The 23,463-nt window shown below is 43.8% G+C and overlaps 2 protein-coding genes across 2 annotated transcripts in view; one reads left to right on the forward strand and one right to left on the reverse strand.

The window, feature by feature from the left end:
• The window catches only part of cwc27 (CWC27 spliceosome associated cyclophilin), a 35,155-nt gene extending 19,240 nt beyond the window's left edge, over nucleotides 1-15,915 (reverse strand). The window contains exons 1-10 of the mRNA XM_034710377.1: nucleotides 15,517-15,915; nucleotides 15,118-15,214; nucleotides 14,733-14,845; nucleotides 14,368-14,511; nucleotides 14,154-14,252; nucleotides 13,964-14,067; nucleotides 13,615-13,684; nucleotides 10,602-10,681; nucleotides 10,475-10,511; nucleotides 10,217-10,386 (exon numbers count right to left, since the gene is read on the reverse strand). Coding sequence (XP_034566268.1) covers nucleotides 10,217-10,386; nucleotides 10,475-10,511; nucleotides 10,602-10,681; nucleotides 13,615-13,684; nucleotides 13,964-14,067; nucleotides 14,154-14,252; nucleotides 14,368-14,511; nucleotides 14,733-14,845; nucleotides 15,118-15,214; nucleotides 15,517-15,558 — 956 coding nt within the window. The 5' untranslated portion in view covers nucleotides 15,559-15,915. The remainder of the gene's footprint in view (nucleotides 1-10,216; nucleotides 10,387-10,474; nucleotides 10,512-10,601; nucleotides 10,682-13,614; nucleotides 13,685-13,963; nucleotides 14,068-14,153; nucleotides 14,253-14,367; nucleotides 14,512-14,732; nucleotides 14,846-15,117; nucleotides 15,215-15,516) is intronic.
• Nucleotides 15,916-16,303: 388 nt separating this feature from the next.
• On the forward strand, nucleotides 16,304-23,327 carry ppwd1 (peptidylprolyl isomerase domain and WD repeat containing 1). The gene is made up of 11 exons (XM_034710127.1): nucleotides 16,304-16,486; nucleotides 16,596-16,698; nucleotides 17,022-17,125; nucleotides 17,796-17,916; nucleotides 18,624-19,071; nucleotides 19,154-19,344; nucleotides 21,602-21,794; nucleotides 21,881-22,062; nucleotides 22,153-22,234; nucleotides 22,830-23,012; nucleotides 23,102-23,327. Exons 1-11 carry the CDS (start codon nucleotides 16,345-16,347, stop codon nucleotides 23,243-23,245), a joined length of 1,893 nt encoding a protein of 630 aa, XP_034566018.1. The 5' UTR covers nucleotides 16,304-16,344; the 3' UTR covers nucleotides 23,246-23,327.
• Nucleotides 23,328-23,463: the final 136 nt, after the last annotated feature.

Below are 23,463 nucleotides of genomic sequence, written 5' to 3' on the forward strand. Positions count from 1 at the left end.
AAAAACCAAACTGACTTTAGGGCATCCAGTGTTTGATTTCTAACATATAAGATTCTACAGAAAACTGCCTTCTTTCTCAGTTTTTACAGGGACATAAATTCAAATGTCATCTGCATAACAATGGATCATACATGTGTGTGTGTTTATGGTGTGGTAAAAAGAACAACAGGGGACCAAAGATGGCGCCTTGGGGAACTCCACAGGTCGTCGGCTCCACAGTAGAGGACACATCACCACCAGTGAAAATAACTCAGTCTGAAAAGCAGTTTTTGAGCCAGTCTGAAGCAGCACTTCTGATGCCAATGATGGAGACATATCCATCAATCCCTCCATCCATCAATCTATCAACAGGATCACCGTGTACCAGCAGGAGAGGACATTCTGACGGTCATTTGAAAAACAGAAGGCCATGCAGAGAAAGAAATGTTGCCGTTTGTTGCCAGACAAACAGAACTAAATGGGTGAAGCTTTTTTGTGCTATTCCCTGTGGTCTGGGTCTACTTCGGGGTCTGCCAGCTACTGTCATTCTCTCAGAAAACTCAAAAACAGTGAAACCCAGAGAGCTGTGGATGATTAACTTTTCATAAAGAAAGCATATGAAGTGATTGGCAGCAGACCAAGAACTCTCTCATGATTCAGAACCTTGCATTTAATACTCCAGTGTCTGACAGGAGTCTGAGGCTGACACAGGAATTCAACAGCCTTAAAAATAGTACTGTGATGACTGTATGGTTCATCAAAAATTCAATCCGTTTCCAAAATGCACAAGCAGGCGTACTTGCCTTTTTTGGATTTCTCTGGATTCTCATTTTACAGCCGTAAAGTGACTTTAGGAAATGTAATTACCAGTGGAATCAAAATATTCAAAAGGTAAAATATCACCGCTGTGTGATTGAAAGTGAAAAGTCACACGTATATTCAAAAAGTTACATTTAATACCTTAGTCTTATTAAGTGTGAGTGCAAAACAAGGCTGCCGGCAGCAGCTCCTCCTGCTATGGTGGACTCACACCAGTCTAATGACTGAGCAAGTGATGTGGATGAATGTGCTAGAATAACAAGATGGCTGGGTGAACTCCCCTCAGGGGGCACTCCACGGTTTGGTCAAAAGCCAAGGAGAACTGTGAGCTGGAGTGGAGGAATCCAACCTCAACACAGGAATTTGCATGACTTAGCAGAGTGATCTAGCCAACACATTACCCACGCAGTGGACCAAGGTTCCTCTTTTAGGAGCGCTCAATCACTGACGGTATCCTTTGAAACTCTGTGATAGTTATGAAGGGGAAAGTTATGAATCCTGAGTGTTTTTTCTTGACATTTATATCAGTTAAATATCAGGTTGTGTTTTTTTCTTCTCTCCTGAAAGACAGAGAAAAAGTGCACACTGTCAGAAGTTGATGTTGATCTCAGTCCAACTGGAGTTCTGCTGTTTTTTTTTACCCCTTTCCAAAAAATCTTAACCCTCCTCGTCCGAGACATGCATCGCTGTCTGGAACTGTTTCCAGCCAGCAAGTGCCCCATATGGAGCAGGCATGCTACAGTGGGTCAGAGATGTGTAAACCTGGCAGTTCCAAAACATACACAGCGCGGCTGCCAAGAACTGGATTATCTCAAGCAGTTTTCTGCACAAAAGCAGAGCCGAATGCTTTCTTGATCTCTGCAACCTTTCCCTGCGAACGCGTTGGGTTATGACCGATGACAAGAGACAGGTGCAGCCAATTAATAGAGTGTGACGCAGCGTACGGGGGTAAGGCCACTGGGGCAGGATAATTAGTGTCTGATGTAGGTTACCCTGTCCATGAGGCTACACAGATGCTTTCTCCAGGTCTCGGGATGGGCGCCTTTAGTCGGTTAAATGATTAAATGTCATCGCCCTCACGAGTCAGCACCAGAACAACTAATCAGTCTAACAACACATTCAGCTTATTATCATCGTAGGCCTAATATGTCAGTCATATGTGCCTGTATTTAAGCTTCTGCCACTTAATAGGGCCTGTAACTCCAGTTAATTCTGCCATGATGCTCTAACGCTCTACCACCTGGATGTAAACATACACAGATGACAGATTACATCTTGTAGTGCTTGCATAAAACCGCTCAACATAAATCAAGTGTAACCAACACAGGCATGTGGACATTAACCCGTGAGGAGGACTGATTTTATGAGCTGTTTTGGACTGTTGTCTGAGCGTCTTCTTTACCTTTCTGTAGTCGATTGGTCGGAACTTTAATTTGAGTTAAGACAACTGGAAAATTAGTCCAATCTGGGGTTGCAAAAGTCTGGGAAGTTTCAAAGTTGGGAACTTTCCATGGGAATTTATGGGAATAAATGGGAATAAACTAGGAATTTACTAAATTGAAGGTTGGCTCTTAATAGAGAACTTAATTGTATTTGGGGAAAATATATTTGAGCATAATCCTGACTAAAACAACCAGATTTCATGCAAGTACATGAAACTCGGTCGAGGCATGATGGCTGTCTAACATGAGTCTGGTCCTGCTGGAGGTTTCTGCCTGTTAAAAGGAAGTTTTTCCTCACCACTGTAACTAGCTAAATACTGCGATGTGCAATGCTCATGATGGATTAAGGTGGGGTCAGACTGAGTCTTAGCCTGTCTTGGTGTTGGGTCTCTGTTCATAATTTGACATAGTGTGGTCTAGACCTCCTATGTTTGTAAAAGCATCTTGAGATAACGTTTGTTGTGATTTGGTGCTATACAAATAAAGATTGATTGATTGATTGATTGATTGATTGATTGAAACACAACCTCCAAGGCAGCATTATAGAGTAGTTAGTCTAATGACACACCGTAAAGGGACATCATGTGTGCGACGTGATAGCACCTTGATTTTAACGGCTCTGTTTAAGTCATTCCACCTGTATCATTAAAGCCCGATCCCACACACACTCTGCACTCTGAATATAAGTATGTGATAACAAGTGATAAAATATCAGGAAGTGCAGTTCTGTCATTATCTTCAGACGGCAGTAACTGGAAAGCGATTACCAGAGACAGCAGAGGGAGCCAGGCCCCGCTGGCAGACGCAGCTCACACTGTGTCCCACAGCCATATGGAAGCGTTTTGCTTCCCCAGTCATGCCCCGTCGGGTTTAACAAAAGTGGCGACTACCACATACACTGCTTTTGGGACTTCATTCAGTAGTGTCTTTTATGAAGCAACTCCCCCCTTAAAGAGGCCCACTTCAAACACAGCAACAGCAGACTTGATCAATAGTAGCATTAAAAGAAGCGTCAAACTGTGAGCTCCAGAGCTTCACAACAACATCAAACATCTCAGCAAACAGAGGCAAACTAAAGGATCTGCTTTGATGGATGTGACTCATGGTTCTAACCTCACAGGTACACTGAGAGCAGCAGTAATTGGTAAATTGCCCGTCAATGTGAACAAGTCCAAGCTTTCTGCAATCACGGAGTATCAGAGTGGATATCATGTGGCTGCAGTGAAGGATAGTTTCGCCCTGATGTAAAAGCTATTTCAGTTTCAGGGAGACTCCAGATTTCAAGGTACTCTGAGCAGCCTTGACTGGGAGGAAAAAAAACACAATAATGTTGTAAATTTTCCCCCAAATGAGGTCTGAGTGCTCCACAGAGAGCAGGACTCTCAGCAGACACATCCAATCCTTCACCTGGGAGGTTTGAAGCTTTATTCCAGTGTTTCAAATGTGAGGTTGACTTTCTCTGACATACTTCAGGATGTAAACGGAAAACTATGCATGAAGTGGGTCAGTGGTTCAGTTCAGCTGAGAGTGAGCATTAGAGGGTTAAACAGAATCCTTAAATGTGCTCGATCGAAGTTCTTCTGAATCCACATGGATTCATCAAACTGTTTGTGATGTTGTTTTATTTCCACTCTACTCTACTCTACTTGACTATAATGCACTCTACTCCACCCTTCTCCACTCTACTCCACTCCATCCTTCTCTCCTCCTCCTACTCTAATCCTCTCTACTCCACTCCACTCTATTCCAGTGTAGTCTATTTCACTCTAGTCAACTCCACCTTTCTCCACAGTACTCCACTCCACTAAACTCCACTCTACTCTTCTCCATCCTTCTCTACTCCACCCTTCTCAACTCCTCTCTTCTCCCCCCTTCGAACCATTCTCGACTCCCTTCCACTCTACTCCATCCCACTCTACTATACTGTACTCCACTCTACTCCACTCATTCTACTCTTCTCCACCTCTCTCAACTCCACTCTACTCCACTCTTCTCCCTTCCACTCTACTCTACTCCACTCCATCCTTCTTCACTCTACTCAACCCTTCTCTTCTCCCTTTCACTCTACTCTACCCTTTTCCACTCTGTTCGACCCTTCTCACATCCACTCTACTATACTCCACTCCACCCTTCCCCCCTCCCATCCACTCTACCCTACTCCACCCTCCCTCCTCCCTTCCACTCTACTCCACTCCACTCCATCCCACTCTACTCCACTCCACTCCATCCCACTCTACTCTACTCTACTCTTTACCAGCTTTCTCCATTCTACTCTACTCCACCTTCCTCCACTCTAGAACCCTCCACTCGACTCTACTCCATCCTTCTCCACTCTACCCTTCTCCACCCTACTACAACCTTATGAACCCTTCTCCACTCTACTCAACCCTTCTCCAATCTACAACACTCCACTCTACTCTACTCCACTCCTATTCTACTACTCTGAATACATCTCTTATTTCTCAGAAACACTCACACAGAGTTTATAAACATATTAGTCTGAATAAAGACGTTTCTTTCCCTTGAAAAACTTGGAAAAATATTGGGATCATCTTATATTTGGGGTCTACTCTTCTACATGCCAACATACGTTAAAGACTTTGCCGTGAGGTGCCTGATTTTCTTACTTTCACTCAAACGCCACACAGCACATTTAGGCTGCTGATCCACAGAGGAAACAGGAGTACCTCAAGTTCCCTCATCAGATGCACCAGGAAACACTTCTTCATTGATTTCAAAGAATGATAGGAAAAGGGTAAAAAGGTGACCCCCCTGTATTTAAACCTTATTGGACGGGTCAGCTGAAGGGAAACAGGAAACGTGGGGAAGAGAGTCGGGATGCACCAAACGGTCACAGCGGCAGCGAGCAAAGCAGCGAGGACTTTGTCTCTACATGAGGCTCTTTCTCTGCCGACTGAGCTAAACCAGCACCCCGTATAAACATGATGTTATCTCACTGCACAGCCTACCGAGCCTCTGTCGGTTAGTTTGTGTACGTTTGGTGTTTGAACTGGTTGATCCAGATCAAAATAACAGCTGTGAGACACAATAGCCGACCAAAAGGCAGCAGGAGAAGAGCAACTCTAGAGTTTTACAGGGTGGACATGACTGTTTGTCTTTTTACTACACGTCACATTTTAACCTACAGATCAAAACATCAAACTCAGTGTTTTCATCTCTCTGCCACTTAAAGCTCCAATGAGGAACTCTAAACATCTTTAGATGATCATTAAATATTAATCTGATGAGGATATTAAGACATTTTAATCAGTAACTAAACCAGGAAGCGTTCCCAAGGACTCCATCTGTGTTTCAACAGCTACCCACTGACACGTTCAGCTGGAGGTCGCCAGTTTACAGGGTCACTCTTCTGACTGTAACACCGGGTTCTTACGGAGACGCATTCACACTATCAGACTCAGAGAGGTTGAATGTTCAGGGGTTATTAAATCAATCGAATTAAATCAAGTGAGTGTGATCTTTTTATGGATGGCAGGTGAAATAAAAACACTGAAGGAACTCTACCAATCAGAAACATTCAGCATTGCAGGCCCCGCCCCCAAAGTTCCTGGATCTTTGGAGCGTACTCGATCAACTACCCAGGAACTAAATTTAGACCCTGGTTCCTGCTGTGAAAACACACGTACAGACTGTTTATTAAATTGGACACCATAAGTGTTCACCGACTGTGAAGCCCAAAAATGTAGAGCTCCCCCTGCTGGCTGTCTCTGGTACATGTCATAAGCCCCGCCTCCTTCATGCTAACTGATGGAACTTAAGTCAAACTGTTAAAATAAAAACAAATGAGGGATATTTTATGTTTTATTGATAAGTTTGATGCTTCTGAAAACATACTTTCATTGTAGAGCCTTTCCTGATTTTATATTCATTTTATTTTGTTTTATTTTAACCATATTAAGAAATATATTTAGATGAGTTTTATTCATTTAGAGTTCTTTCAGGGGAATTTTATGTCTTTTAAAATATGTTTTATTTCTTTATCCTGAATTGTGTGATTTTATGAACTGCCTGTTTTATTTTGCTGCCCATGTGAGGCACTTTGTTACTTGGTTTTTGAAAAGTAGTCTACAAATACAATTATTATTATTAAGTTTTGGTTAGCGAAATCAGTCCTGAGACTCTTCTAGTCAGCGCAACATGTCAGCGCTCATGGAGATGTCTATAACAGATAGACACTAAACTCTTTTAAACACATACACTACCAGTCAAAAGTTTGGAAACACCTTCTCATTCAAGGGTTTGTATTTATTTTAATTATTGTAAACACTGTAGATTAATACTGAAGACATCAAAACTATGGAAGAACATATATGGAATTATTTAATTCACAAAAAGTGTTAAACAAAGCAGAATATGTTTTATATTTTAGATTCTGTAAAGTAGCCCCCTTTTTCCTTCATGACAGCTTTGCACACTCTGGGTATTCTCTCAGTCCGCTTCATGAAGTGGTCTCCTGGAATGGTTTCTAATGAACATGAGCCTTGTCAAGAGTTCATTTGTAGAATGACTTGCCTTCTTAATGTGTTTGAGACCATCAGTTGTGTTGTTCAGAGGTAGGGTTAGTACACAATGAATAGCCCTATTTGACTACTGTTGTAATCCAGATTATGGCAAAACCAGATTATTTCCTAGTTTTGATGTCTTCAGTATTAATCTACAATGTTGGAACAATTAAAATACATGAAATGAGAAGGTGTGTCCAAACTTTTGACTGGTAGTGTACTACAAAAGGAGCACAGGGAAAAGAAAGCAGGCTGATTGCTGAGTGCTCACATTACTTTATCTCCAGCTACAAGCCCAAAATACACCAGATATCAGGCCCTGGTTTAAAAATACCAGATTTATTCTTGAAAAAACAAATGTCCCGCGTCAGTAAAGTCAATCAGACAGAAATGAAAACTGCTTTCAACATCCTCTCTCCTTTTTTCCCAGGTGACCAGACACCAGTTGGTGTTCCCTCCTTGCTCACAGAGCAGCTGAAAGCTCAGAGAAAAGCAACAGTGGGAGAGCAGAGCTCACCCTGCAACAATGCCCCCTTTGTCCTGGACTAACACTGTACCTACCGGCCTGCTCTTTGATGCCCTGCCAAGACAAACCACTGTGTTGGGTTACAGTTCTTGTAGCAAAACAATCTGCGCTTGTGTTTAATATACTACAGTCTGCCTGCATTGGGCTGGCTGTCAGTCAGGGCACACACACACACACACACACACACATACACACACATACACACACATAAAACAAACCGGGCGCCCTCTCTTTATCCCATTAGCACTAATGAGAGAGGGGTATGTTGATTATGTGTGTTGAGGGCTACCTGTTCAGAGATAACTAATAAGCATCAAAGAGAGATGAAAGATAAATCCCTCCCTGCTTTCTCCTCGGGGTCGTTTTCGTAGCGATGTGGTCTCACACACCACCACCTTCCACTCTCACCTTCACTTCACACACACTGTTGGCTCACACACACGCACTGTTTGGTTCTAGCACAGTAAGTAATTTGGTTGGAGTGCCAACATTCCTCTTTTATAATCGTAGGTCCACTGATGTTGGTCCAGAACGCTACAACTGGGATCTGTGAGTGTTTGTGTGTGAATGCAAATAAAAGCAGAGAGTGTGTGGAGACGGAGAGGAGGGTATATGGACGATATGACGAGCTGGAGCTGCGTTCAAGAGCATCGTGTTTATAACATCAGCCTCCAACAAGTTCTCACTTTAAAGGTGACATATCATGCAAAATGTTCTTTTTAATGGTTCTCTACCTGAAATATGTGTCCCTGTCTACAAACCCCCCGGGAATGAAAAAAATCCATTCTGCCCCTGTTCTGATTTCTCCACCTTTCTGTAAATGTGTGTGAAACCAGCCGTTTCAGACTTCTGTGTTTTTGTTACGTAACAACAATATCCGGTCTGTAACAGGAAGTCAGAGCTCGGAGCTTGTTCAGCCCATAGACTGTATAAAATAATACTGAATCCCCCCTCCGTTTTTCATTACCTGCACAAATGTGTGCTAACAAGGAGCTTAGGAGGGAGGCATGCTAGTTGTAGGCTGTCTTAATAAACACAAAGGTCGGTTTGACTCCCCACGTCTGCAGATTTGAAGATCTAGTGGATGATTTTTATTTATCATGGATAGGTGCTAGCGCTAGTTAGCATAGCCACATAGCTACATGTTCGTAGCTGTGTACCAAGACACACGTCGACATACTGACAAATAAAACAACAAGAAACACTAAATCTGTGACCAATCCTTCAGAAAGGTCCTGCTGCAGGCGCCTCTCCGTCAGGATCAGATTCTGGATCAGATTCAGAGGGTTGAAGTAACGTGATCTCTGAGCAGCCGTGTATATTCAGCCAACATGTAAACATTAGATCAACAGCTGGAGAGCCGAGGTCACGTCCACTTCCTGAGGGGGCGTGGTCAGAGAGAAAACAGAGTGTTCTGAGGAGGACTGAAGAAGAGGGTTTTTCAGGCAGACCAAAATCTGATTTCAAAGTGTTTATTTTGAGCATAAACTTTTAATACATGTTTTGGGGACCTCTTAGACCAATATATGTTGATGAAAAAAGCGGCTGTTGTAAGACAGCCTACAACTAGCATGCCTCCCTCCTAAGCTCCTTGTTAGCACACATGTGTGCAGGTAATGAAAAACGGGGAGGGATTCAGTATTATTTTATACAGTCTATGGGCTGAACAAGCTCTGAGCTCTGACTCCGTGACAGACCGGATATTGTTGTGACGTAACAAAAACACGGAAGTCTGAAACGGCTGGTTTCACACACATTTACAGAAAGGTGGAGAAATCAGAACAGGGGCAGAATGTATTTTTTTTTCATTCTCGGGGGGTTTGTAGACAGGGACACATATTTCAGGTAGAGAACCATTAAAAAGAACATTTTGCATGATATGTCACCTTTAAGATTTTCAACAGACAGTAAGTGGACATTAGGGGTAAACAAGCCTTATGGGCGCATTATGGGAAATGTAGGATCCAGTGTTGTTGAAATCAACTGCCAGGATATGAATGCCTCCTCTTTTTAATCATCCGCCTCTTCTGATCCCTCATTCATTCATTCATTCATTCATTCATTCATTCATTCATTTCACAAAGATGAATTGAGCATCACTCTGTAGGTTCATTAATGGCGCAAAACAGCAACACGATGCATTAACAGAAACCACATTCAGACACGTTCCTTGTAAAATACACAACCTCAGTTTTCATCAAGACAACAGATCAATGTTAGCGAGCTGTTTGTGCTGGACTGTCATGATACAGGTGTTTTGAATTACTTCAGAAACACATTCATTTCTGCATGCAGACTAATTTACTGATGCAGAGATGAGAGCATCCAAATACATCTTGCCTCCTTCTAATCTCTGCTAGAACTGCTTTTGTCGACACAACAGTTTAAGTTTGGATCTATTAAAAGCTGAATATGAATTAAAATAAACTGTAATAAGATGAGTTAACAGGGGATCTCTTAAACGTCAATCTTCAAGCAAAACTGCCAAACATGACTCTCTCTCAAATGTGAGAGTTCAGAGAGTTTCAGAGGAGTGAATCATCGGCCTGATAAAGAAAGGAAAGTGTGACTTTATTTAACTGATATCTGAGATTAAACTGACTTAGTGATTCATGTTTTAAACAAATAATGTCACAGTGATGTCAGGTTGATTACCTGATGTGTGTGTAAAAATGAAAGAGCCCAGCTCCTGCCTGTGTGGATCATCTTAAAGGGAGAGTTCCCTCACAAGTTCATTAAGTTTCCTCTGTGTAACACAGATCAACAGCGCCCCCACCAGGCTGTCACACTGCAGTACAAGTGGAATCACAACTACTCCTGAAGCCTCAAGACTCTGTATGTAACAAACCTTCAGTCTGTTGAACAATATTTATGTTTCTGTGTTTAAACCCGGCTCAAAGAGACGACGATGAAGCGTTCAGTCTCACCTCCGGCTGGGTTTCTTCCCTCTCTCCTCCTCAGAGGGATCCATCGCTGACCCTTTCTCTCTCTGCAGCTTCTTCCTGATGGCCTCCCTCATCCTCTCTTTCTTTTCAGGGTCTTCATCTGTATCACTGTCATCGTCATCAATATCATCACCGCTGACTTCATCATCAGACTGTAAGAACACAGGGAAATAAAAATTAAAGAATATCAACCGTTTAATGGAAAAGGATGAAACCTTCCCTCATCACAGTTCAGTTTACCTCCGCAGCGTCTCCTGGTGTTCCCTTCTTCTTTTTCCTTTGAGAGGAAGAAGAGACGTGGTCACAAACATGAACATGATTAAGTTTCTGTTGTGATAAATATAAACAAACTGGTGATTGTGCGTACTTATCGACAGCAGGGACAGAGCTCAGTCTGGGGTCGTCTTTCAGGAGGTCGTGGCTGCTTTTGCTTTTTCCCTTTAGTGTCTGAACAAACAAACAAACAAACAAACAAACAAACAAACAATGAGGAACTCTTTTCAACACCTCTATAACAGGGGTTCTCAAACTTTTTGGAGCCAGGGACCCCTTACAGGTGAGAAAATTGTCCAAGGACCCCCTCATGATTGTAACACAGATTAAGCACAGTAGTGATGTGTCATGATCAAAAGCTGCGGCTCTGAGAGTCGATGCTTTATAGTGAATCAGAAGAGCCGGCTCGCATCCAGAGAGAGCCGGCTCCCAGTTTGTTCCTTTCTCTGCTTAGCTCTCTCAGTGCTCAGCCCCAGCTCTGCTCACAGCAGAACTTTGTTTTGATTGGTCAGCATGGCGGCCATGCGGCCAATCACATGTGAGGATATAGGATACAGGTGATGGAGGGGAGGCTGTGTATCGTGGCTTCATCTGTTCCTCCTGAGAGGGTTAGGGTTAGGGTTCTTCTCAAAGACCGGGCAAACACTCACTGAGAGGAGAAACCGGATCAGCCCATCCAAGCTGAGGACATTAATAATGTTTGATCTAATTTGGTTCTGGTTCTGTTTGCTTGAGTTGGTTCTGGATCTGTTTGCTTGACTTGGTTCTGGTTCTGTTTGCTTGACTTGGTTCTGGTTCGGTTCTGGTTCGATTCTGGTTCTGTTTGCTTGAGTTTGGTTCTGGTTCTGGATCTGTTTGCTTGTGTTTGGTACGGTTCGGTTCTGGTCCGGTTCTGGTCCGGTTCTGGTCCGGTTCTGGTTCAGTTCTGGTCCGGTTCTGGTTCGGTTCTGGTTCGGTTCTGGTTCGGTTCTGGATCTGTTTGCTTGAGTTTGGTATGGTTTGGTTCCGGTTCTGGTCCGGTTCTGGTCCGGTTCTGGTTCGGTTCGGTTTTGGTTCGGTTCTGGTTCGGTTCTGGTTCGGTTCTGGTTCGGTTATGGCTCTGTTTGGATATGGTTCTGTTTGGTTCTGTTTGGTTCTGGTTCTGGTTCTGTTTGGTTAAATTTAGTTCTGGTTCTGTTTGATTCTGCTTGGTTCTGTTTGGTTAAATTTAGTTCTGGTTCTAACCCTAACCCTAATCCTAACCCTAACCCTAATCCTAACCCTAATCCTAACCCTAACCCTAACCCTAACCCTAATCCTAACCCTAACCCTAACCCAACCCTAACCCTAACCCTAACCCTAATCCTAACCCTAACCCTAACCCTAACCCTAACCCTAACCCTAATCCTAACCCTAACCCTAACCCTAACCCTAATCCTAACCCTAATCCTAACCCTAACCCTAACCCTAACCCTAATCCTAACCCTAACCCTAACCCAACCCTAACCCTAACCCTAACCCTAATCCTAACCCTAACCCTAACCCTAACCCTAATCCTAACCCTAACCCTAACCCTAACCCTAATCCTAACCCTAATCATAACCCTAACCCTAATCCTAACCCTAATCCTAACCCTAACCCCAACCCTAATCCTAACCCTAACCCTAACCCTAACCCTAACCCTAATCCTAATCCTAACCCTAATCCTAATCCTAACCCTAACCCTAACCCTAATCCTAACCCTAATCCTAACCCTAACCCTAACCCTAATCCTAACCCTAATCCTAACCCTAACCCTAATCCTAACCCTAATCCTAACCCTAACCCTAATCCTAACCCTAAACCTAACCCTAACCCTAACCCTAATCCTAACCCTAACCCTAACCCTAACCGTAACCCTAACCCTAACCCTAACCCTAATCCTAACCCTAACCCTAACCCTAATCCTAACCCTAACCCTAACCCTAATCCTAACCTTAACCCTAATCCTAACCCTAATCCTAACCCTAACCCTAATCCTAACCCTAATCCTAACCCTAACCCTAACCCTAATCCTAATCCTAACCTTAACCCTAATCCTAACCCTAATCCTAATCCTAACCCTAACCCTAACCCTAATCCTAACCCTAACCCTAACCCTAACCCTAATCCTAACCCTAATCCTAACCCTAACCCCAACCCTAATCCTAACCCTAACCCTAACCCTAATCCTAACCCTAACCCTAACCCTAATCCTAACCCTAATCCTAACCCTAACCCTAACCCTAACCCTAATCCTAACCCTAATCCTAACCCTAACCCTAATCCTAACCCTAACCCTAACCCTAATCCTAATCCTAACCCTAACCCTAACCCTAATCCTAACCCTAACCCTAACCCGAACCCTAATCCTAACCCTAATCCTAACCCTAACCCTAACCCTAACCGTAACCCTAACCCTAACCCTAACCCTAACCCTAATCCTAACCCTAACCCTAACCCTAATCCTAACCCTAATCCTAACCCTAACCCTAACCCTAACCGTAACCGTAACCCTAACCCTAATCCTAACCCTAACCCTAATCCTAACCCTAATCCTAACCCTAACCCTAACCCTAACCGTAACCGTAACCCTAACCCTAACCCTAACCCTAATCCTAACCCTAATCCTAACCCTAACCCTAACCCTAATCCTAACCCTAACCCTAATCCTAACCGTAACCCTAACCCTAACCCTAACCCTAATCCTAACCCTAATCCTAACCCTAACCCTAACCCTAATCCTAACCCTAACCCTAATCCTAACCCTAACCCTAATCCTAACCCTAACCCTAACCCTAATCCTAACCTTAACCCTAACCCTAACCCTAACCCTAATCCTAACCCTAACCCTAACCCTAACCCTAACCCTAATCCTAACCCTAATCCTAACCCTAACCCTAACCCTAACCCTAACCCTAGGGTCCCTAGACCAGCTAAAACAACCAGATGTTGTTGCTGATGCACACGTGTAAAACAGAGGTGATGATTTGCTGATTACTTCTTCTTTTTCTTCTGTTTCTGATGTTTTCTATATTGATATGTATTATGACAGTGTGTTTCCTGGCAGTCAGCAGCACACAGACTGGAGTCCTGTTATATTTGAGTACCTGGCTGACTTGAGTCGCCACCTCCTCCTCTTCTTCAGCTTCCTCTCCAAACGACAGCAGACTGAAGTTCCTACAAAAACCATCACAACAATCACAATGAAGCGTCAACAAAAACATTCTCAGCTCACACATTTAGGGATTTATCAGATAAATATAGAAACATGATGACACTGGAAATAGAGATGGAAAAAAAGAAGAATGTGCAGCCACAAACATGAAGAAGACGACTTTAGGATATAATTAGTGAATAGTGATTAGTGAAGTCAAATGGATACAGAAAATGATTTGAAGGCTGGACCAACATCTGACAGTGTTATGATCTGAAAGAAGGAGCACTATGATGACTCACTTTGTGGCTTTGGACTGTGACTTCTTTCCCTCCTCTTTGTCTTTGTCCTTCTTGGATTTCTTGACTTCTCGTGGTACGATGTCATCAAAAGGAGAATGAAGCACCTTAAAGAAACAAAACACAGTTAGGATTTACTCCACAGGAACCACAGACTCAGGAAAGTGAAACACAGTAGAAGAAGAAAGGATACCTCAGCTGTTTTAATCTTGTGGGGATTCAGAGGTCGTTCATCGCCGTCACATTCAACGTCTGCTAATCGGAGCATGTTATAAACCGTGTCTCCTGTCACCTGTTTCAGAAGAACATGCAGAAACACTTTGAGTTTAATTCATGATAAAAACATCAGGATGAAATGTGTCTGTGCACGCTGCAGACTTTTCATACAGACAGGTCTTTAGATGTACCTTTGCAAATATGGTGTGTTTATTGTTGAGCTCGTCTGCTCGACCCAGGGTGAAGAAAAACTGACTGCCGTTATCGTGTGGTCCGGCGTTCGCCATCGCAACCAAACCTCTCCGGTTGAAGCGCAGTCTGGAGTGAAACTCATCCTGATGGAGAAATAAAAGACACAAGAGGAGAGTTTTTAGAAGATCAGCTTTGGAGACATGTGGAATAAATTGTGTGCAAACTTCATCCTCATGTTTGAATCTGGCAGCTGATGCTGCTGTTCAGGTTTTCATATGTTTGGACCAGACACAAAGATATTAATAAATCAATGATTGCACAATACGATACATCTCTTATGTACTTAGTTGAGACACATTCTGACCTTGAATGGTCGCCCGTAGATGGACTCTCCACCTGTGCCTGTTCCGGTGGGATCTCCGCCCTGAACGATGAACTCAGACACCACCCGGTGGAACATGGTGCCATCATAGTAACCTGGAGGATGAAGAAATACTAGATTATATGACACTTTATGACTCTTTGCTTGATTACCAGTAATCTAGTAACAATTTGCATGTAGTTTTCAAGGGCATAGCTGTGTTGTTTGGTTGTCCTTACAAGAAAAATGAATCTGCAAATCTCCACACTCATGCACAATCACTCCTTCACCCTTCTTGGACTGTGACGAATATGACTGATATTTTGCAGGGATATATGTGGAGATTCTGCACAAACATTTATTCTTTTAACTGGTTGTGAATGTTTACCTTCCATGCACAGCTGCACAAAGTTCCTGCATGCTTTGGGAGCTTCTTTGGACCACAACTCAATATCAATGTCACCTCCTGAAGTTTTCAGCAGGACCTGAGAGATCATAAAGATTTAAAAGCAGTTTAAGAACATCTTGAATGTGCAAAATGTGAAAAAAAGGCTTTACACTGTGCACCACATTACATTAGACACAGAATATGTCAGCTGCAGGACAAGATATGCAGGTTAGTAGCTCCAGTAATCACAACAGAAATGACACTTTTTAAACAGTTGTCACATTCAAGTGCAAGGTATCACATTGCAGCATTTTAAAGCAGTTCAGCAACTCTTCCTGAGTGATTATCTCTTTAAAAATCAAAGTATATGAAGTTAAAAAAGCAGAAACTAGCACTCACCTTCCCATTTGTCGGCGGCTCCTGGATGTAAATATTACTCATTCTGCAGCTGAGGTTGTGTTTACCGTTTCAGAAAGAATATGTAGTTTTAACTTTATCAATTTAGCACCTAATGGTATGAAACAGTGTTTAATTTCTTCTAAATAAGCTAGCTAAATAAGGAAAATCAATACAGTATTCTGTCTACGACCATCTTGGCCATACATGTGAGCTTTTTGTTTACGTCCAAGTGCGTGGGGGAGTTTTTCATAAAATACATTAATTATATTATATTATTCAAGTGTTAACAGTCAAATTAGTTAATCAGATTATTAGTTACTACTGTAAGTATCATTTATTAACTTTAAATATAAACCAGTAAATGTGTTGGTGATGGAACAAGCCAAAACAACATTTAGGACTCCCCTAATTTGAGCTGGATTTGGTTTGACCCAAGTGTTTCAAGCTATTCGGTCCGCAGAAACAAATTATGGCAACGAAAAATGTAAACGAAAAATACTTGAAATAAAAATATGTGGGCATTAAAAATAATACTTTTAAGCATTCAGGTATACATATGAGTCAAGATTAATCGAACAAAAATAATAAATTCAAGCTGCTAAGTTTATAACGTTTAAATTGTCTTTTTTGTCACGAGGCGTGGAACTCTCTTCAAATGCATTTTAAAAATACAAAAACCTAAATAATATTTTTTATTATGAAAAATAAGTAATAATATAAAGTTGTTATTTTAAAATTAATTTGAAACAAAAAAAAAATTCAACAGACCTCCCCTCCGAATACCGGAAGTACCGTTATTCAGAACGGACCAGAAGAAGAACTGCAGCAATGGCGGAGTCTGAAAGTAATGTGGAACTTAAACGAAAAGCTGAAGATGTTCCAGAAGCTGAAGCCGGGAATGGAGAGGGAGAAGAGGAGGAGTGGGTCGGCCCCATGCCCAGCGAGGCCACACAGTCCAAGAAACGGAAAGGTTAGTTTCTCTTTAATAGTGTGAAAGCTGGGAGTTCTGATGAATCAATGCTAACCATGCTAACCAAACTCCCGCTAACTCCTGCATGTGTTTGTTTTGGATTCCTCAGTTCTGGAGTTTGAACGTGTTTACCTGGATAACCTGCCTTCAGCTGCCATGTATGAACGGAGCTACATGCACAGAGACGTGATCACACAGATAGTCTGCTCCAAGTAAGTTACAGTTATGTTGACAGTGTGTTTGAACTGACTTTAGTGTACATTACAAACTGATAAACATCAACATAAACAATCCTGGGATGATTCATGTATATCCTGGCATTATTTATTCCACATTAACCTGCTTAAAATGTCCAGAAAGTATAATAATAGTCCAACAAACCTCTGCCTGAAACATTCAAATACTGACTTCTGAATTACACAAGGCCACCTGATGATCAAGGTTTAGTTTTGATGTATTAGGCAATGACCTGCTCCTCTTTTTGCTGAGTGTTTTTCCTCATGAAAGTAAATATAAACTGTATTTATGTTTCCAGGACAGACTTCATCATCACAGCCAGCCAGGACGGCCACATCAAGTTCTGGAAGAAGAAAGAGGAGGAGGGGATCGAGTTCGTCAAACACTTTAGAAGTCATCTCGGTGTGTGTTTACTTTCTCCTTATCAATGTCATTTTTAATTTATCTGTTGATCACATTTAGAAATTACCACAGGACATTCCACAAGCTCAAGATGACACCCGGATGTAAAGATATTCAATCAATCAATCTTTAATTGTATCGCGCCAAATCACAACAAACGTTATCTGAAGACGCTTTGACAAACAGGAGGTCTAGACCGTACTCTCTGTTAAATTATTAACAAAGATCCAACATCAAGACAGGATAAGACTCAGTCTGACCCCACCTTAATCCACCGTGAGCATTGCACCTCGCAGTATTTAGCTAGTTACAGTGGCGAGGAAAAACTTCCTTTAACAGGCAGAAACCTCCAGCAGGACCAGACTCATGTTAGACACACATCTGCTGAGACCGAGTTGGGTCTGGAAAGAGGGATAGAGGATGAAGAGAGAGAGCGATGATAGTGATGTTGTTTCCTGTTATTGGAAGAAAGAATTCGGAGAGTTTTTACACAAAGCTGAACACACATATTTTTAAAATTTGTATTAAATGTTTGATTTGGTATCAATAAGTAGCTGCTAATCAATTCATGCATCAGAAAAGATGAGCTCTCTGTCTTCTCTGTTTTATTTCACTGCTTCATATTCTTGTCTAAGCTGATAGATACTGATGATGCTGACTGTCTCTGCAGGTGTGATCGAGAGCATTGCTGTCAGTGCTGAAGGTGCTCTCCTCTGCTCTGTTGGTGACGATCAGGCCATGAAAGTATTTGATGTAGTCAACTTTGACATGATCAACATGCTGAAGCTGGGGTGAGTCTGAGTGTTAAACTCATACATGTACACGTCTGCAGGGTTCCCACGCGTCCTGGAAAAACTGGAAAACAGTTGACCAGTTTTCCAGTCCTGGAAAACACCTGAAAAATGGGAGAAAAAGTAAAATGTCCTGGATAATTATTCCAACATGACTGTGTGTGATCTGACATGGTTAAAAAAACACATCCCCATTCAACATTTGTGGCCTTTTTTGTCATTCAGATCTATTTAGGTCATTAATGCCCTGATCCTCTGATCATTATTATTATTATTTATTTATTTCACTAAGGCAGCTTCCAGAGTCCTTTGTTGGCTCTTTTGTTTTTTCTTAGCTAATTTTATATTTTTTGAGAAAAGAGAAAAGCTGAGATGAGAGTTGCCCATCATTGTTACTTGGTTGCACTAATAAAGTGAAGTGCTGTACATCTGTGTTTGCATTATTCTATAATCAATTTGCCATCATTTTTAATCATGTAAGAGATGATTTCATGGATAGCCACAGACTACATGTCTTCAATGTAGACTTCCACTGAGAGGAACATATTAGACTATTTAGGAACTAAATTGGGAACTAAATTTAGACTGTCATACCAGCTTGATCATCACTGGAAATGTCCTTGAAATGTCCTGGAAAATGATCTCTGGAAAAGAGTGGGAACCCTGTGTCTGTTTTATTGATGCAATGTTGTCCATCTTCTCTGCAGCTTTCATCCAGGTCAGAGCGAGTGGATCTACAACCCAGGCGACGCCATCTCCACAGTGGCCTGTTCAGAAAAATCCACGGGGAAGATCTTCGTCTACGATGGAAGAGGAAGCAACCAGCCGCTCCACATCTTCACCAAGATGCACTCCTCCCCGCTCTCCCAAATCCGCCTCAATCCCAAATTCCGAGTCATCGTCTCTGCGGACAAAGCGGGGATGTTGGAGTACTGGACCGGCCTCCCTAATGAGTTCAAATTCCCCAAATACGTGAGCTGGGAATACAAAACAGACACAGACCTTTATGAATTTGCAAAACACAAAACCTATCCCACCAGTCTGGCGTTTTCTCCCGACGGGAAGAAGATGGCCACCATCGCGTCGGACAGGAAGGTCCGGATCTTCCGCTTCCTCACGGGGAAGCTGATGAGAGTGTTTGATGAGTCGTTAACTGTGAGTAAGCACACGTGGTTCAGTCTGGATCTTTACTGATGCTGCACACGCAGGTGTTCATATTTCCTCTTCTACCCTTCAGATGTTCACAGAGCTGCAGCAGATGAGGCAGCAGCTGCCTGACATGGAGTTCGGGAGACGGATGGCGGTGGAGAGAGAGCTGGAGAAGGTGGACGGGATCCGACTCACCAATATCATCTTTGATGAGACCGGACACTTTGTGCTGTACGGCACCATGCTGGGCATCAAGGTCATCAACGTGGAGACGAACAGGTACGTGAGGAGGAAGCTGAGGAGAGGAACTGGATCAGAGTTTACCCTGAGTGTTATCAAGTTATCAGAATCAGAAATACCTTCAGTCATTACAGTTGCTCTATACACAATAAGATATACAAACACAATGATAAGCTATGTAGAAAATAAATACATAGATGAAGTCCCCGGAGATCAGGAAGAGGGCCCTCTGGTGGTCTGTCTGGAGATCAGGAAGAGGGCACTCTGGTGGTCTGTCTGGAGATCAGGAAGAGGGCCCTCTGGTGGTCTGTCTGGAGATCAGGAAGAGGGCACTCTGGTGGTCTGTGTGGGGATCAGGAAGAGGGCCCTCTGATGGTCTGTCTGGAGATCAGGAAGAGGGCCCTCTGATGGTCTGTCTGGAGGTCAGGAAGAGGGCACTCTGGTGGTCTGTCTGGAGATCAAGAAGAGGGCACTCTGGTGGTCTGTCTGGGGATCAGGAAGAGGGCCCTCTGGTGGTCTGTCTGGAGATCAGGAAGAGGGCCCTCTGGTGGTCTGTCTGGGGATCAGGAAGAGGGCACTCTGGTGGTCTGTCTGGGGATCAGGAAGAGGGCACTCTGGTGGTCTGTGTGGGGATCAGGAAGACGGCACTCTGGTGGTCTGTCTCGGGATCAGGAAGAGGGCACTCTGGTGGTCTGTCTGGGGATCAGGAAGAGGGCACTCTGGTGGTCTGTCTGGGGATCAGGAAGAGGGCCCTCTGGTGGTCTGTGTGGGGATCAGGAAGAGGGCAGTCTGGTGGTCTGTCTGGGAATCAGGAAGAGGGCACTCTGGTGGTCTGTCTGGAGATCAGGAAGAGGGCACTCTGGTGGTCTGTCTGGAGATCAGGAAGAGGGCACTCTGGTGGTCTGCCTGGAGATCAAGAAGAGGGCACTCTGGTGGTCTGTCTGGGGATCAGGAAGAGGGCACTCTGGTGGTCTGTCTGGAGATCAGGAAGAGGGCACTCTGGTGGTCTGTCTGGAGATCAAGAAGAGGGCACTCTGGTGGTCTGTCTGGGGATCAGGAAGAGGGCACTCTGGTGGTCTGTCTGGAGATCAGGAAGAGGGCACTCTGGTGGTCTGTCTGGAGATCAAGAAGAGGGCACTCTGGTGGTCTGTCTGGGGATCAGGAAGAGGGCACTCTGGTGGTCTGTCTGGAGATCAGGAAGAGGGCACTCTGGTGGTCTGTCTGGGGATCAGGAAGAGGGCACTCTGGTGGTCTGTCTGGGGATCAGGAAGAGGGCACTCTGGTGGTCTGTCTGGGGATCAGGAAGAGGGCACTCCGGTGGTCTGTCTGGAGATCAGGAAGAGGGCCCTCTGGTGGTCTGTCTGGAGATCAGGAAGAGGGCACTCTGGTGGTCTGTCTGGAGTCTGGCTATGGCAGCGTTGAGAACGTTGGACGCCGTAGTCAGGCTGGCAGAGGGGGGATGTAAACAGCTACCAGTCTGACATGTGAGATCTCCCTGTGCAGATAATATGGTCGGAGGCCCACAGCGCTCTCGCTGCTATCCCGGTCTGCCCGGACAGTCTGGAAGCCGTCAATGGAGACGTTGTGGTCGGGAATATCCTGATGCAGCCACGTTTCCGTGAAGCACACCATGCTACATTCCTGAAACTCCACCTGACTCCTGGCTAGTCCTGTTAGCTCGTCCATCTTATTATCCAGAGATCTCAAATTGCCGATGATGAGAGAGGAGAGACACGGCTTCTATCTCCTCTCCATAAACCTCCGTCTCCTTATACCAGCTCTCCTCCCTCGTAGCTCTCTGCCTCCTCTGCCTCTGTGCGTCCTAAATCTCCAGAGTTCTGCAGGAACATCCAGCGGTTTGAGCCGTCCGGCTTCAGATCAACCAGCTGAGCATGATTAAAAACAAAAACAAAGCGGGGTTGCAAAAGTAATGCGAGTAAAAGTTAAAGTTGGTGATTTCATCGTGGAAAAAAAGTCCACGACTCTCACCGACGGAAGGCCACAAGAGGTCACAACTTCAACAAACTGTCAGAGAAAAATCAGACAGCGTTTGATGAAGGAAGAGAAGAAAAATCAGAATGAAGAGGAGTGACTGTAACAGTCTACATGCACGGTTGGCGCATGTGCACCTAAAGTTATCACACATAAAGAGCATGATGATAAAGATAGTTGATGTTTGTCACGGGCAGGGCATCCACAGAAAACCACCAAGCTTTACAAACATTACAAACTGTCGAGAAGAAGTTTTCATATTTCCAGAATTTTAAAGCAAATACTTCCTGATTCCGTTCCCCAGGTGTGTTCGTATCCTCGGCAAGTTGGAGAACATCCGTGTGGTGAAGCTGAGTCTGTTTCAGGGAGTCGCTAAGGCCATGCAGGTGGCGGCGCCTACAGTAGAGATGAAGGCCTCGGACAACCCTGCCTTAGAGAACTTGGAGCCGGACCCCACCATATTCTGCACCGCCTTCAAGAAGAACCGCTTCTACATGGTGAGATCCTGTTCATCATGTTGCATCAACCTGTTCCACCATCAATCTTGAGTTTGACTTTAATTCTTTACTGTTCCTGACTCCAGTTCTCAAAGAGAGAACCAGAGGACACGAAGAGCGCGGACTCGGACAGAGACATCTTCAACGAGAAACCCTCGAAGGAAGAAGTGATGGCCGCCACGCAGGCTGAGGGACCCAAGAGAGTGTCTGACAGCGCCATCATCCACACCACCATGGGAGACATCCACATCAAGCTGTTCCCCGTAGAGTGAGTCACACAGGGTTTACTCAGAAGGAGTCTCCTGTACGCTTCACAAGACGTGAACTGACATTTTCAAACTGTGCTCTGTCGTTCTAGGTGTCCCAAAACTGTGGAGAACTTCTGCGTCCACAGCAGGAACGGATACTACAACGGACACATCTTCCACAGAGTCATCAAGGTATTCTTTCTTACCTGATTTATGAGACAGATCAAAGAATCCAGGTATTTAACAAGCTCTCTGGGTGGATCTACCGGCATTGCCCTCTGAGTGGAGCCATTTCCATCTGTTTCCTTATTGCTGGTTGGAGCAAATTACTGGAACAGATCTTAAACTTTCTAGAACTTAAAGCTGCTGTGAGGAACTTTTGTTTTGTATCGATTCTGGCGCCCCCCTTGTGGACAAAGTGATACCTCTTATCTCTTGTCCTGTACATGCAAAAGTAGTGTTTTCAACAAAAGCCTCATCCTGTTGTCTTCAACAGTCAACTTTATCAGGCAATGTGATTCTTTTCCATGTCTCTGAAGCGAGATGTCCATCATCTGGTCTGACACCTACCCCCTCAGGGCGGTTTCAGGCATTAAAAATGACAACAGAGAAGGTGTCAGTGTTGCTGCTGATGGTCTTGTTTGCTATTGAAGGTCATAAAGAGGCATCAGTATCATTTTCAGACTGTTTCTCAGCCAGTTCAAAACTCCTCACAGGGCCTTTAAGTCGACCCGCAGTAAATCAAAGGAAGTCCCAGGTTTAATTCTTTGGTGTTTCTTGTGTGCAGGGTTTTATGATCCAGACCGGAGACCCCACAGGAACAGGGATGGGAGGTGAAAGCATCTGGGGAGGAGAGTTTGAGGACGAGTTCCACGCCACGCTGAGACATGACCGCCCGTACACACTCAGTATGGCAAACGGAGGCCCGGGAACCAATGGATCCCAGTTTTTCATCACTGTAGTACCGACTGTAAGTAGTTCAGGATCGTAGAATCCCCTCTCTTCTTAAAACCAGACATATTTGGATTGTAATCATGCATTCTCTTCCTTTGTCTTCAGCCCTGGCTGGATAACAAGCACACCGTGTTTGGAAGGTGTGCGAAGGGCATGGAGGCCGTCCAGAGGATCTCAAACGTCAAAGTGAACCCCAAAACAGACAAACCGTACGAAGACATCAGCATCATCAACATCACCATCAAGTGATCGTCCTTTTTATCGTGCCCTGTACAGCAATGTGTCTTTTTTTACCAGAATATGTTATTAAAGAATGATGAGTGAGACCAGAGCAAGAGTTCTTCATCAATCAGAAAACAGAAACAAAAACTGACTTGTTTATAACTGTGAACATGTGATTTAAAAGCATGAAAGTAAACAGCACAGGCCTGGTATGAATACATAAGCTACTAGTTATGTTTAAGTGT

Source organism: Notolabrus celidotus, chromosome 19, assembly GCF_009762535.1.
Source record: "Notolabrus celidotus isolate fNotCel1 chromosome 19, fNotCel1.pri, whole genome shotgun sequence".
NCBI classification, from domain to species: domain Eukaryota; kingdom Metazoa; phylum Chordata; class Actinopteri; order Labriformes; family Labridae; genus Notolabrus; species Notolabrus celidotus.

Excerpts from the sequence above, each read along its gene's own strand:
- ppwd1 (XM_034710127.1), top strand. The coding sequence starts at position 16,345 with ATGGCGGAGTCTGAAAGTAATGTGGAACTTAAACGAAAAGCTGAAGAT. Across the intron at positions 22,235-22,829 it reads TCTTCCACAGAGTCATCAAG|GGTTTTATGATCCAGACCGG; the intron begins GTATTCTTTCTT and ends TCTTGTGTGCAG. Across the intron at positions 23,013-23,101 it reads TCATCACTGTAGTACCGACT|CCCTGGCTGGATAACAAGCA; the intron begins GTAAGTAGTTCA and ends CTTTGTCTTCAG.